Source organism: Rhinolophus ferrumequinum, chromosome 12 (assembly GCF_004115265.2).
Source record: "Rhinolophus ferrumequinum isolate MPI-CBG mRhiFer1 chromosome 12, mRhiFer1_v1.p, whole genome shotgun sequence".
Lineage (NCBI taxonomy): Eukaryota > Metazoa > Chordata > Mammalia > Chiroptera > Rhinolophidae > Rhinolophus > Rhinolophus ferrumequinum.
In genome coordinates, this window is record NC_046295.1 from 41,160,235 (window position 1) to 41,176,890 (window position 16,656).

The following is a 16,656-nucleotide window of genomic DNA, read 5'->3' on the forward strand; positions in this document are numbered from 1 at the left end:
GATATGGAAAGGGACTTGCACAGAATACACATTGAAGGTCAAGGTAGCAAGCCAATTGCTGACATGGCAGTGACTTCTGTGACTGCTTCTGCTTTCTCAAGAGAGGAAAGCAAGTTCCTTATTCTGTTACTTAATCCACAACCTTACTGGTCTGGAGAAGCACTGCAGGAGGGACTCATTATTGGGTTAAGTGGGTATTGGTGCGAGAAAACATTAAAAAGGAATCCACTTAAATTGTGGCCAGTCTTGTAATGAACGATGCAAATGGTGTTTTATTTTAAACAATAAAACTAAAATGATGAAAATACATGTAGTTTATTATCTAGCAGAACACGCAGCAAAAGCCATTCTTACATCAAACAAAAATGAATCATGTTTAAAGTTATAGTTTTTCTATAATATTATGAAATTTGAATTTTAGTATAGCCATAAAAGGATTCAGTTTGTAAAAATCTTTATCGGTTTTTCCAAGGGCCATTTGGAATCATTTTATTGACAAATCATTCTCATTTAAAGCCACTGTCACGTCGCCAGCCTTGTTCCATTTTTACTAAATCTCTCTGTTTTGGGTCCTCTTTCAACCATGGCTTTTAGTGTGATGGGAGCTATTCTGATATTATTTTCATTGCTTGTATAAAAACCTGTGTCTTTTGAAAGTTCATTAGGCAACTGATTTGCTTGATTTGCCTTGTATTGTTTGTTTGCATTTTATGTTTACACAGAGACATAAAGTTGTGGCACTGAAAAGGGCAGGGATGCTTGAGTCAGCAATAATTTCATTAGTGATAGAATCATTTGTGAATATCTTTTTTACTTGCTTAGTTAGGAAGCGTAATAATTATGGTACCCTGTTAAAAAGACCTGTGGGTAGTGATCCAAGTAGCTTCAAAGGTGCAACTTCTGAGCATTTCTCTCAGGCAAGGTCTCAAGTCGTCATTACTTTGTTCTGGCCCTGCTAAATATCTGTGTGCCTGGATGTATGCAACTTCTTCCATAAATGTATTGTGCACTTATTGTTGTACAAACACTAGCACTTGGTGTTAGGAGTTCTTTTGCAGTAAACTGGCTGCATTACCTTGGTGAAGTCACTTAATGCAGAAGAATCTCAGTTTCCTTACTTATAAAATAGAGATAAAAGTACATGTAGTGCAAGCTAATTAGGCAGGTGAAATTAAATTAAATACGAGAACCTACATTGCAAATAATAAATAAGTGATCCTTACCACCTACATCGATTTGATCTCTAAACTGCAAATTGTATTAAGCATTCTTTCAAATGGAAATTATTAATCAGTGGATATTTTGGTACATTATATTTGTTGAATAGATTCATTTCCATAAAAGAGCATTCAGTTATTAAATCATGGGAAGTAGAAGTAGAAAAGGTAGAAGCATGTGTTTTTTGGTTCCTGAGAAGACATAAGTGGCTGTGACTGTTTTTACCTTTCATGCTTAGAAGCCTCAGGTTGGCAAACTACAGACTGGAGGTCAAATCTGCCCAAATCCGCCCAGATCTCTAGCTAAGAATGGTTTTTATATTTTCAAAGGGTTAAAAAAGGGGAGGGGAAATATGTGATAGAGACTGCACATGGCTCTGTAAAGCTTAAAATATTTACCATGTAGCCAATTACAGATAATTTGCCAACCCCTGCTCATAAGCTCATGCAAATACCATCATAATAAAAACACATCTCATGTTATTTCTAAATGAACTATGATGTACATGCTAAAATGTTGAATGGATAATTAGGGATTATGATAAATTATATGTTTTGGAGAGAGCATTCCTTAATTGTTGGTTTCATAAGTCCTTGATGTTGAGAACCTTCCAGTGTGTGAGGAAATGGCACCGATGACCTCTGCACGGAGAACCAGGAATGGCCATCAATAAACACCTAGCAGTTGCTTGGTGTAGCTAAGCTAAAACAATGATAGCTTAATGAATATAAGGTGTTTGAGCTGCTTTACTTGAAGACTTCTTCCTCGGGGTGCAAAAGGACCCTGGAACCAAGCGCCACCCACTTTCTCAGACGCCAAAGTCTGAGTATTGCAGAAGCGACACCAAATTTTATGACAATTTACCTGTGTTTTTAGACAAATAAGATTATGTAAAATTCACCTATTTTAGGTCCTGACTCACATCTTCAGAAGTCTTTTGACAGCTCGTTGATGAGCTGGAAACAGTTCTAAACAAAGTGAAGTCAGAAATTTAAAATAATCACCTTTCTCTATCAGTCAATCATTAAGTGGATTTTGAGCAAAGCAACAGATATTTTTATCGTATTTTATAGCATGTAGTATTGAATAATACCTTTACCTGAATGTTTTCTCAAAAGCCAGTAGAAGCAGAACCATTAAATAGCTTACTGGTAAATGAACATGGGCTTGCAAACTATTGCCTATTATTCAGGATTTCCAGGCCAATGGAGTTTATTGAAACTACTATATCATATTATATTTAGTTTTCTCACTATTGACTCTTTAGTGACTAATACATTCCTCAGCGTGTGGTAGGTACTCAACAAACATTTACTGAATGAATGATTCACGAAAGTTAATTAATTATGGGCCAGGACATGGAATTAGTCTCATTACATATAGTTAATTAGGTCATTGTAATAATAGTAGTCATAAATACAGAAGTACACATAAAGTTGAAATATTGTCTAGCATCCCATTCTCTTGTTTTTGCTACTTTAGAATTATTTATATGAGGTAGTTTTCAGTATATGTCTGGAGAAGAGAAATATGTATAAAAAGAAATAGACCACAAAAAAATCAGAAGTATAATTTGATACAGGTCATTATTTCTTTAATTATCTTTATAGATCTTTCTCTGGTCTCTTGGCATATACACTGAGTATATACTTCATATTTCATGCTTTAGTGAGTTCTAATGATGAAATTTTCTTTTAATTATGATGATGTGAAATTACAGGAAAACCAGTTGAAGTGTGAGGAGTAGGTTCTTTAGATTGCATACCAAGCAATTTCGCAGACACCAACCTTAAGCCAGAACTCTTGGAGCAGAAATTCTTACAACTTTTGTACATAAACCTTGATTAACATGTACCTCAATACTTGGTGATTATTTGCATAAATATTAGAACACCCCTCTCAGTGATCTTAGGTTCAATTGGTCAGTCAAACTCGTAGAACTCGTTAGGCCATAAGTATAACTAGAAGATAGAACTATAATGTACCAGTAGAGAAACGTCCACTGTATGTCTTCAGCAAGAGTGCTCACCAGTCCCCGGACTATTTTCTGCTCTTCCCCTGTCCTCCCACCCCTACCACCCAAGTGAAATGTCAGCTGTGCAAGAGTGAGCTAGTAGGTAGGTGTGCGTCATTTTGTCTTAGAAGCCCCATACTCTTAGGAACAATATTTCTTGCAATAATAGCCTATGAATATAGGTTTCAGGGCCATACAAGGAAGGGTACACTCAACTTCCAGTGTCTACTCTGAGAAGTCCAAAACCAAGACTTCTCACCATGTGTTTATAAATCCTGGCCACAGACATCCCAGTTCATGGCAACATACCAACCAGGGTTCACTTTTACCATAAGCAATGTTGCTTAGTAGCTGACATTTCAACTTTATCAGATATCAAGGGGAACAGAGCTAGAAAGTTAAACGAAAGTAACTTTTTCACATGAGGAAAATGTTTTGTTAATCCTTTACTTAGAATCTTCTCCACCAGAGTTGCAAGCATCACAGCCTTCGATTTTTCAACTTTGTATGCCCCTTGCTTAAAAAATCCTTAGGACATAGAATGTGAATTAACTGGACTTGAGAAAGGAAGGAGGGTGGGAGGGAGGGACAGGAAGAGGGAAGGAGAAAGGGACTAATATTGTTAACTAAAATATTTCTTGGGAGGTTCTTTGATAATTTCAAGAAAATAACAGCAATTCTGACAGAGTTCATTGCTTACTTACAAAGTGAGTATTATATTTCTATTTTCTGGAATTGTAGGAAGTACTTATCCCAGTAAAGCAGACAGTTGTCCGGTGGAGAAGATGGGAATCATGTCGTACCCTCCAATTCCAGGGAATACTTGGATTCTCCAGGTCTACATTTGTGAGCTTTTAAGAGGAAACACTTGACTCCCAGGTCACTAACAACAGACCTGAAAGGAATCAGCAGGAATGACTGATTCATAGTCAGGGGTACGGGAGACAATTTCTCAGTCTTCCATTTGTGATGGAAAATGAGATCAGGCTGTTCCTAAATCTCCAACCACATGGGTAAAAACTAGTAGATCAAAGTTTCAAAGACTAAGCAGAACTCTCTGATAGAGGTTAGGGAGCTTGAAGAGCAGAGGTGTGGGCCTTTAATAGACCCAATGGGGAAGGAATAACATCATGGAATCACTAGGGGCTGTAGACAGTAATAGGCAACTGAATTACAGAAACAAGCTCAAATAACATGGAAAACTAATCACTAAAAGCAAAACATGAGCCAAAAAATCATGATGGGGTAAATCTAGAGTATTAGCCAGGGAGTCAAGAAAAAGGGCCTGTTCCATCATCATGATTAGTATGGTTCATCAACAGGAATCTCGAATACCCTATTTATTGCCTTGATGTTGCTGTTGATCCCTGAGATAAGCGTAGGAAGAGAGGTGATAAGGAAGGTGGTTTGATCAGGACCACACACACACACAAACACACACACACATACACACACTCGTGTCTATTACAGGTTTTACTGTACTTCATCATTCCATGTATGCAACATTATTTGAGAAAACAACAGAAGTAAGGTAAACAACTAGGTTTTCTGATAAACCAAGCTATTTCTTCTTTCCTTTAGACATGGGCTAGCATATTTAACAGAGAATTCAGTTAATAAATAGGCTATGTTCCAAGGATGGGGTGGATAGGAGGAGGAAAAAAGATGTCAAAGGTCTAGGCTGGAGAGGGTAAGGAAGACGGGAAACGGCAAAGGTAAGAAAAAACTTTTAAAGCAGTATATTGATCATTTGAGTTTTATTTATTTTGCTGTTAATTGTGTTCTGAGTGAAATATCATTTTTGAATTACAATCTCATAGAACTCATTAGGCCATAAATATAACTGTATCACAAGTAACTGTACAAATTCTTCTGAACTACCGTGATGTTTTAAAAACTTAAAAAGAAAAAAAAACTTAAGAGTTCACAGAAAGTTGCAAAAATAGTACAGGTCCCTCATACCCTTCACCTAGATTCTCCCAATGGTGACAATTTATGTAATTATATAAAAATACCAAAACCAAGAAATTGGCATTAATACAATCAACGGCCTCATTAAAATTTCACCAGCTTTTACATGCATTCATGTATGCGTCAGACTAATACTTTTAGCCCTCCAAAAGAAATATTCTTCTGATTTTTAAAATACTTACTCATCATTTATCTAATGCTATATCTGATGCTAATTCTCAGTAGTGACCTGTTACTAGTTAATTCTATCACATATATTTTTCATTTTTTTTACTTGCCTACAACATATCGGTCATACTTTGGAGCAGTTGACAAATGCTAACTTTTATTAATTTCTTGAAATGTATTATATCTACTCCTGAAATCCAAAAGGAAGATTCACCATGTCTCTTACTAAGTATAAAAACTGTCATAGTTTAAAGTTCATGCTTAATATTCTTTCGTTAGGCTATCAAAGGTCACTGAATGTAAGCTTACATTATTTTGTATATTTATTTATTACTGTCTTAGTCAGTTCAGGCTGCTACAGCAGAATACCATAGACTGGATAGCTCAAACAACACACATTTATTTTTCATAGTTCTGGGGCTATGAAGTCCAAGATCAAGGTACTAGCAGATTTCATTCTGTGGTGACGTCTCTCTTCCTGGCTTGTATATAGCTACCTCCTTACTGTATTGTCACATGGCAGAGAGAAAGAAAGCAAGTTCTCTCATGACTCTTCTAAGGGCACTAATCCTATCATGAATGCCCTACCCTCATGACTTAACATATTTTGCCTTGTATAATGTGCACCCACGTTTTTGGCCCAAACTCAGGAGAAAAAACTTACATTTCAATTCGAGTTTTCATTTGTTTACATTTAGGTACTTGTTTTTTGTATTATAAAAGAATTTTAGCGTTTACTTTTTAACATGTTGTGGTACAAGAAATTTTATGTAACAAATAATTACAAAACACAAGAACAGATACAAGGTACAAGACATTTTATGTATTGGTAACAAATTTACAGTATTTAACACATCATAGAAGGCCAAGAACTCTTCATTGTTGTAAGTTCAACAAAGCCGATTATCATATTCCAGAGTATTATGTTGCATACAGATAGCGTTATTGATTTCTAGAGTTACACTTTTAACTCATAAGCATAAATAAAAGAATTAAAAACATTTATATAGATACGGAATTAGTAGCACCCGTGCATAATGTGCATCCTTATTTTTCCCTCACAAATTTGGACACTAAAGTGTGCATTATGCACAGCAAAATACGGTAAATAGCTCCCCAAGACCCCACCTCTGAATACCACCACATTGGGTTAGGGTTTCAATATATGAATTGGGGGGACTACAAACATTAATTCCAGAGCAGTTATTTTCAATGAGTTTTCCTAAACTTCTTCCTAGTACAATTATATATATATATATATATATATATATATATATATATATATATATATATATATATATATATATTATTGAAGCCTCAGGGACCATGTATAATTGCAATCACTTCTGAAGCTATTATCTTAATTGTCTCACAAAAACTAATCACCAAAAAAATGGACTGTGTAATTTCTTTTTCGCTTTTAAAAAATTTTAATTTACCTTTTTGTTTTTTTCCTAACATGTGTCTTGAGCCTCAGGAAGCTTTTCACTGAAGATAGGGTTGAAAATCCATTTTCAGCTGTTTTCCATTCTTCTTAAGTTTTCGTTTTTAAGATTCCCAGCATTTCCTCCTTCTAGTTCAAGTTGAATAATTTATCATGAAGGTTCTATAAAACATACTACCAAATATCCTGCATTAATAGCAAGGAAGGAATAAAGTTGCCTCTACCTGACAAAATGAGTAGAGTAGCAGGCAAAGAAGTCATGAAATCTTGGCAATCAATCGAAGCTCTAGGAACACGGGCCCTTGGTAGGTCTTGCTGGAATCGTGAAAAGGCGGGAGACCCAGATTTAGTCTTTGCCCTGCTATATGTTATACCCTTACCACCAGCTGCCTGACTGAGTTTTCTCATTTGTAAAATAAGACAAGTAATATCTGTTTCTGCTTACTGCTCAGGGTGGAAGTGAGAATCAGATGAGGCTAAAATACTTTGAGAAGTGGAGAGTGTGCTACAAATATCAAGTGGTAATATTATCCAGAATAACATCAGCAGTCAGAAACAGCAATTCTAAGTGATATACTGGAAAACACATCAAAAACGTTATTCCTTACTTTCCTCTTCCTTTTTAAGGAGGCTTTTGAGATAAAGTGGAAGATTTTCACTTAGATTTAAACAAATTCAAAATATGCCAAAGAGAATGGGCACACTCGATTTCAAAAGGGACTAGAAACAGTGAGGGGATAGGTGCATCCATGAACAGCTGTAGCTGTTTATTCCAAGAAAGAAATTAAACAGAAAGACGTCTTTCTCCCAGTTGCCATTGCTTGATTCCATACAAGTGGAATTTTGATTTTCAAGCAATGCAGTGGCAACTGCAAGGGTGACCTTCCGAATGTGTCTTGATGTCTCAGATTCACTGCTAAGCTTATATCTTATTTTCAGATCTATGGTAAATCTCAGTTAATATTTCCATCCCCACTAATTCATACTGAAGAAAAAAGTGCACAAAGCAGTGTGACTGGGGGAGAAAGCAAAAGAAGGAGTGAAGGTAGTATTTTACCACTTACCAAGATATAATAGACCCCATGAATTTATATTCTATACTCACTTCACATATATGTGTTCTCAATATTAAGAAATGACTTAATAATAACTCTCGGATTTTTCCATCTTGTCAATCACATAGTTCAAGTAAAAGTTAAGACCTTTAGTTACAATGATTTATTGTTGGGAATAGGTAATGGAGCCGATGAGAAAAATATTTTTTCCCCAAATAAGAAAAAGCAGTACAACAAAGGCTGAAATGATTTTTAAGTGAAGATGCTCTTTAAGAGACAAAATGGTTTATTCAAGTAAAAATTATGTAATAAGACATCTTACACTTACCGGGGCTCTAGTAGTAACGACAGTATCTTTAAGAGAATCAGAGAAGTGATGTATTTTTAATTCCTACAGCCACTTTATTGGATATGATATCCAATCGTTGGACTATATATCCTTATAATTTACATAATTGGGTTATCTTCTGGAAGTCTCAGAAAATGTGTCTTAGTAATAATTGTGAACATATGCAAGAAAGCTAAACAGGTAACTAATTTTCCAAGGGATATTATGTGGGAATTGGCTAGTAAAGTTCATATTTAGGTGCATGTAGGTCAGAGCGTAATATAATGAGTATATTATATTGTTTCTAAAGAAAAAATACACCTGAAACACAGACTTTTCTCTGTTTTGTGGCTTTTTTATTTAATTGACAGGAATATTGTTTCTGACCACCCTTGTTCTTTGGGAGAAGGAAGAAATTCCATCTTGTTTATATACATGTCAAAACACTGAGTCTAACTAAGATACAAAAATAAAAATAAAAAAATAACTGGTTCTTTACTTGGGCTAATGATCGTTGTCATCTGAAGAGAGTGGGCTATTTAAATGTAGTTGAGCTAGCAATTTGGACCCCCAATTTCCGTACACTGCAATATATTATTTACCTGATATTTAAAATATATGCATCAGCAGTAGAGTGATAACTTCTCTGTTTCCCCAAAATGATTCATACATCCTGATGTGGAGCAATGTACAGAAGTCTTTTCAAGAAACGTTTTTATAAGGAAATAGTCACTCTATTCTTCACTTAGGAGCAGTCACTGTACATTAATGAAGCACATGATATGTGCAGGACTTTATTACATTTTAGGACTACAGAACCAAGTTCTTCCATTTTTAATGATAGTCATATGGTAGATATTCAATTAAATCTCTTCTATTTCAGTACATCTAAAACTCCTGTGAAAATACTAAAGAACTTTTTAGTGCATGGTTGAGCTAACGGGACACCAAGAGTATTTCTCTGAGAAAGCTCAAATCTATCAGCTTAGGTGGTCAATAGGTAGATACCAGGTATTTGCCAGGGTGAGCAACCAATCCAAGTCAGCCTGGAGCTGGATTTTAAAAAGCCCAGGGATGGCAGGAGATTAAGACCTTGGTCCAATGAGTGAGAGAATATTTCTACATAAAACAGAATCCCTGATGCACCATATTCAGTAGATTAACTATAAAATAGAAAACCTACACACAGAGAGAACATGTTTGACTTTTCAACTTATGTAATAGATGGGACAAGCAGATATATAAATTGCTACCCTTTAAGTATTACTCACTGTACTCATGGGATTTGTACCTGTAATTCATATTACTTATATGGCCCAAATTTTAAGTTTGATTGAACACGCCCTGGTTGGTGTATACCTAGATATGTGGTAGAAACGAATTTAAATCTTCTTTAGAACAGTGAGCTTCCCATACCAGCCTAAAAGAATTCACCCAGATAAAAGCCCAAACAGCATGACCTCCTAAATGGACAATTCACCAACCACATGGGGAAAATATCACCGTGAAATAAGCTAGCAGTAAAAACAGAGAGCAGAATTAGAGTCACACATTTTAGTATTATTAGATATAATTCATGTGTATCGAGAAATGAATATTGAAAAGTATTTTAAGAAAGAGTATCAAAATTAACAAGGAACATATGAAAAATTACTTCAAAAAATGAAACATTTACTAATTGAAATGAGTAATGCAGTGAATGGATTAAATAGCATAGTATTCATGGCTCAAGATAGGATAAGTGAAATACAGAATTGAGCAAATTATACAGAATGCAGTACACAGAGAGAAAGATAGGAAAGGCAGAATATAAGATTAAAGATTAAGATAGTGTAAAAGGTCTAATGTACAAGTATGTTTAATTGGGATTCTGAAGGGAGGAACTAGAGAATAATGTAAAAGCAGTTTTCAAAAGTGCTAGCTAAGAATTCTGCAAATTTAAGCATTGAACTACAGGTTTAGGAATTCCATGAAACAATTTTTTTTAATTCATATATACAACTTTTTAATGAACCTGCATAATAGAAAAGACAAAGAAAAGATCTGAAAAGCATTCAGAGAGAACTAGATTGCCAAGATAGCTGATTTCTCACCAGAAGCAATGGGAGCCAGAGACAATGGAGTGGAATCTTTGAAGTGCTATTAGTGTAGAATTCTAAACCCACAGGAATTATTTTTTCAAAACAGCAGTAAAATAAAGTAATTTTCTGAGGCTACTAAAATACTTTGGGCTACCAAAATACTCCCTAAAGTGTCCACTTATAGAATGTTCTTCAGAAAGAAATCGATGATTCCATAAGAAAGTATGAGCTACAAAAAGAAAGAAAGCAAATAAATGCATTTGTAAATCTAGCTAAACATTGATTGTTCAAAGTAGTAACAGTAATGGGTAATTTCTAGTGTTAAAAAATCCAATGAATAACTATAATCGTGGGGAACTCATGTGTCAAGATGTGGGTAATCAGAGTTGAAACATTCTAAAGTCAGAGTTGTTTGAAAAAGGTTGAACATTTGATGACTCTAGGCTTTGTGATATTCGGTATCCATGATCAAATAGCTAGGATAACTACTCAATAACAGAATGTATAACTCAAGCTGGTAAATTGGAAAATACACGGAAATGAACATGAATATATTAATAGATACAGTTACTGTACATGGACTATCAAGTTAAAGAAAAAGATGGTTAAATTAACCTAGCTTGAAAAAAAACAATACATTCTATTTATAAGAGATATAACTAATATGAACACATAATGTTTGAACATAAAAGGAGCAAACAGGTAAATAACTTAAATATTAACCAGATATTTTTATCTTAGATCCATAGAGTATTACTATATATTCATAAATGGTTTGTTTAACTAGATAGATATAGTAATCCTATTCTAAGTAAAACAAAAGTTCATAGAACTGCAAAGAACATTAGAAAAAGAAATTAGCAAATCCAACATTAACAATTCCACAATATAATGAACAAGCTTGATATAATGGACTTACAAAGAACTGGAGAAAATACATCCGTTCAAGCACATGGAACATTTATAAAAACTGATCACATACTTAGCCATTGTTTGAATCACAAAATTCAAACAGTTGCTTCATAAAAATTATATTTTATCACAAAGTAATCAGGTCAGTGATTAATATCAAAAACAGAATTAAACACCCAAATACATTTGAAATTTTTAAATCACACTTCTAAATAATCTATAGGCCAAATAATAAACTAGAGCAGAATTAAAAACAGAAATCCATATGGTCCAGTAGCACTTCAATTAATTAAAATAGATACAATAAAGTATAAGAAGAATAGACTCATAAAAGGAATTTGACATTTGAGTAAAAATAACTCATACCATGAAGTAATATGCAGTAAGAACCTAATGAAGAATCATAAATAGATTTATGGGGAAAATTAGTAGTTTAGCTTGGGGCTCACAAATGTTTTCCCTTTTAAAAATGTGTCGTTTTTCTGGTGATTAAAGTGGCACAACCAGATATTAGAAGGGCAAGATAATTATGAGTACATCAAAATTAAATACTGTGTATGACAACCTAAAATTGCCATTAAGATAGTTATGTTCCAAATAACAAATTTGGAAATGTACGAGTATGTGTAACAGATATGATGGGAAGGCGATAACATGAAAAGATTATTCACAAGCAAGAAATAGAAATAGCTAATAAATATTTCAAAAGATGGACATAATCAGAGGGGATAAAAAGGGAAGCAACAATGAGATAACATTTTTCATGTCAGATTGGCAAAAATGAAAAAGATTGAAAAACTCATACAAGGGTTATATACATAGGGATTTGTTCAGCTTTCTCTCTTTCTTCCTATTGTCATTCAGCTTGGCTTATGGTCTTTCTTTTTTTTGTCATGCACAAAAATTTGATGTTTTGTAGTAATATTAATTTTGCAGTTTTTATGGTGTTTGGTTATATTACTTTTATCTACTGTTAACAGTTTGACAATATATTCTCAGTAGTTTTTGATTCAGTAATTCCACTTCTAGGTATTTGTCCCAAGACATAAAATTATATATATATACCCAAGACCCTTCTTCATAGCCTTGTCAATATTAGTGAAAAACTGGGTAAATACATATATAGATACATATATACCATTTTGAAAGATTATGTAGTATAATACCAACCATTCAAATTATATATAGATTAATATTTACATAGAAATATATGCATGCCATTACTAAGTGGAAAAAGAATAAAATACCTCTTTTGTGTAAAGTTGTGTACCTATCAGTTGTACGCAGTAACTTGTTTATAGTTGCACAGACAGTGGTCATATCCCATGACGAGTGGGGTCTGACGCACCTGTGCTGTAAAATAGAAAAACACTACAATGGAATTTGTGGGGCCTGAGTTTTAGTCACTCTTTTGCTGCTTTCGACAGATCTCTTTACAAGTCAGTGCCTCCTTAAGTGCCCTCATCTCTAAAAATGAGGGAAGGGAGGTGGGCGTTGGACTTCAGTGGCAATGACAAATACACCATACTGGTTGTCACACCCCTCTTCTGCAGGCAGAGCAGACATTAGTCATCAGTCTTAGCATTCTTTCTGTGGGCTCAGCCAAACCTTAGAATTATTTTCAGCACACTGGTTTAGACCACCATTTCTAGGCAGATTGTCCGTTACACTTGAACGTTCTTTTCAATCTTCAGCTACAACATTTTTCTGACCAGGGAACACAGTTATTGTAATGAGAAATAACAGGGAATATCTTTCAGAAACAAAAAAGTTTTTTTTTTCTCGTTAGCCCTACATTTTAAAAAAGCAGTAAAAAGTGGAAACTTTTCGTAATATCTTTTATTCAATAAGATATTTCAACACGTCATTGATATAAAACAATTATTAATGGGATATTTCATGTTTTTTTCATATAAAAATCTTTGAAATCCAGTGTGTACTTAACAGCAATCCCATTTTAGATGATAAATTTCCATTGGAGATACTTGATCTATATTTAAATTTACAGTTTAAGAAATAGAGTCTCATAAGAACATTGAAAAATTTTCTAATAATTGAATTGAGCACTAGTTTTTGAATTTAATTTAAAGTGCATTAAATTAAAAATTAAGATGAAGTTACACTAGCCACATTTCAAGTACCCAATAGCCATATATGGCTGGTAGTTATCATATTGGACAATGGTGGTTTAGAGAATACAGAGAAGAATTCATTTTGATTTTAGCCTTCAGGGAGATTTTTCCTGTTGGGAAAGCAAGATATCAAAAATAAATGTATCGAGAATATAATCCAAAACAATATAATTAAGTGCTAAAAATTGGACAGACTAAGTGTTACTTCGGTAGGAAGAACCCTCAGCTTGATATATTCTTCACCACTTTGAAGTCTGAGTGGTGGCAATGATGTGTTGAGTTTGTGTGAATGGAGTGTCTTACTTTAGAAAGTGTGTGTGTTCTCCCTGCAGGCATGGGACCCGCTGTGCTGGAGAAGTGGCAGCCGCAGCAAACAACTCTCACTGCACAGTCGGAATTGCTTTCAACGCCAAGATTGGAGGTATGGGAAACAAATTTACATGGACATAGAAATGAGCCAAGAACTCTTGTGCTAACTGGTTTTCAGTACCTTTTTGAACTAAAGACAGGCATGTGTTTGCATAAGAGTGTTCAACTATTGCTGACAGCAAAATGACCATGTTAACATGTTATCAAATACAGTTAGAGGCTTCAGAAGCAGTACCCCTAACGTGTTCCAAACACAAACATTTCTTTCTTTAAACAGGCATGTAAAAAGATTGTCCAATACTGAAAATGGGGTCATTGACCTACCGAACTATATAATTGGTGCTTGGGTCAGAAAGAACTAATAATAAAACATTAGGCTGTAATATCTCTATGGAAAGAAGTATTTTGAAATTCTGGTAAGGCAGAAAATCTTTTCTTTTCCTTGGGCTTTACAAAAAGTTTCTTTTAACTGCAATTAAAATGGTAAATGGTAAAATCTCCTTTTATAGTCCCATAATGTAGTAAGACTGCTATCATTAATAATACCAAATTATATATATATATATATATATGTGTGTGTGTATACATACACACACACAGTCACACACACACACACACACATACACACATATATACACACATATATATCTACACATGCACAAACTCAAATATACATAAGCTTACTACTTACTACAAGGACGCAAACACGGCCGTTTAAATCCAGGTATTAATAAAAACAAACTCTTACTTTCCTATTTGTAGTCATCTTTATTACTATATCCTATTGCCATGGCCACATAAAATGGGAAGAAGACATTGTAAGAGATGGTAACAAATCCTAGTGATTTTGGAGATGTCCCCTGGGGCCTCTTAATGGGTGTCATATGATGAATGAAGTTCCAGGAACCAGGATGACATCCTTGTTTCCAATACACTATTTGTTTCCAAGTGGTAAATAGAGTTGGATCTAAATAATAAAAATGACAGTCCTTTCTAGGATAAATGCAGAGGTCTTGTAACATGAAATATTTGGGATCTTTAATAATGATGCTAAGAAAAGAGTTTCTGAGACTACCTTGAATGTCAGCCCTCAGGAAATTGGACCTCTTTCTCTCCTTTATTTCCTGAATTCCCTGAATTTCCTTTACTCCCTGAATTCTTACTGTATGGTAGATTATTATGCAGTAATTAGCTGTACTCTGAGAGCATCTGCTATCAAGGGGAAGGTTTATGGAGGAGCTAAGGAAAGGAAAAGATAAAGACTTTTCCCTGAAGAATCATGAGGGTGCCAGAGGTCCCTGCTCTTCTCAAGAAAATCACATGACTATGATGGCTTCCCAGTCAATCCTTCCTGCCGACCAGAGCACAGAGTCTCTCACGTACACAGACACACAGCCGTGTCCTTGACATTTCTCTCCAGTGCAAACCCAGCACTCACTGACCTTGAGGGAATGAAGAGATAAACATGTAAATCTCACTGTGGGGAAAGAGCCCCAGAGAGCAGTTTCCAGGCTCTCAGCCTCATGTGGAGGGGTGCTGGCTCCGGTGGTGAATGGCCATCAACTGTGATTGGATGGCCATCAGCTCTGGCTAGTTGGCCGTCAGCTGTAACCAGTGAGCCATTGGCCACTAATATAACTGCCGTGGCTACGCTAGCAGAAAAGTGGGGGGCTAGCAAGAAGATGGTGGCTGAGTCTGCAAGCGGAGCACTGAGGGTTGCGAACAGTGTGGCTCCTGCTTCCTGTGTCTCCATCCCAGCCGCCAGCGAGAATGTAGTGGAGGCTGAGCTAGCAAGCAGCGGAGTGTGGATTGTGGATTGCAGAGAGGTGAATTGCAGCTAGCAAGTGAGGTTGGTTGGCAGAGAGAAGTGCACGGCAGGTTGTAGATAGTATGGTTCCTGCTTCCTGTGTCTCCAACCCAGCTGCCAGCGAGAATATAGTGGTACGATTCCCCCATCTATGCCTCCGTGGGTGTTCCTTTTTGGCCTCACCGTGTCTTGCATTCTTATATGGGGAGCGGGAGTTGAGACCCCACAGGCCGCCCCGCACGACACTCACAGATACTCCTAAACTGTTGGCTGACCTAGCTGAGCAGGAGCTCAGTAAAAAAATGAATGTATGACAACAATTCACAAATGTTCCATCATCTAAAAACAAGAGCATTCTGAATTATAAATTTAATCTTTTAAACCCAAGGAATGAAGGCTTGCAGTTAAATGAAGAAAAAGCAATCTTTCGTCTTTTAAACTTGAGGAAACAAAATTCTTATTTGTCAGTGTTTGATCAAAAATTAGTATTACATTCTACCTATGATTTTATCAAGCGTGTGTGTGTGTGTGTGTGTGTGTGTGTACACATAAATTACATGATGTAAAAACTGAATTCAGGTTTTGTGTAGCTATCCCTGCATATTGGCAGTTAGAGATACTAGTTTGTCCAATGTTTATTTCAGACCTCCCAGTACAAGTAAAATAGTTTCATTTTATGCTTTTAAATTGAAAGTAAAATTAGAAAGTACAAATCTTTGGTAAAAATCATGCAAGCGAGTTTTGAATATTTATGTCAAATGAAAACAAACCAATGGCTGCTTAGGACCCAGTACATTCAGAGCACCGTACTACTCCCGCAAAAACTTCTGACAAACTTTCTAAACACAATTTCTGTTTCGTAAATTTTTTTTTTTAATTTTTATTTAACAAAAATTCTTTGGAACACCTGTTCTTTTTTTTTTCAATTGCAGTTGACATTCAATATTACTTTATATTAGTGTCAGTTATACAGCATAGTGGTTAGACATTTATATAATTTACAAAATGATCCCCCCAGTAAATCTGGCACCATACATAGCTATTACAATATTATTGACTGTATTCCCATCCTTTGTTCTCCATGTAACCTGTTTACATAAATCTCTTTCAAAAATCCAAAAGTCTGCAGGAAAAGACTGTCAGGGGTGTAACAACCA

General features: G+C 35.2%; 1 protein-coding gene across 4 annotated transcripts in view; it reads left to right on the forward strand.

Annotated features, from left to right (window-relative positions):
* Positions 1 to 16,656, forward strand: part of PCSK5 (proprotein convertase subtilisin/kexin type 5) — a 400,588-nt gene that overhangs the window by 139,437 nt on the left and 244,495 nt on the right. For all 4 annotated transcript variants that reach the window (XM_033123077.1, XM_033123075.1, XM_033123076.1 and 1 more), the window contains exon 6: positions 13,656 to 13,744. In XM_033123077.1, coding sequence (XP_032978968.1) covers positions 13,656 to 13,744 — 89 coding nt within the window. The remainder of the gene's footprint in view (positions 1 to 13,655; positions 13,745 to 16,656) is intronic.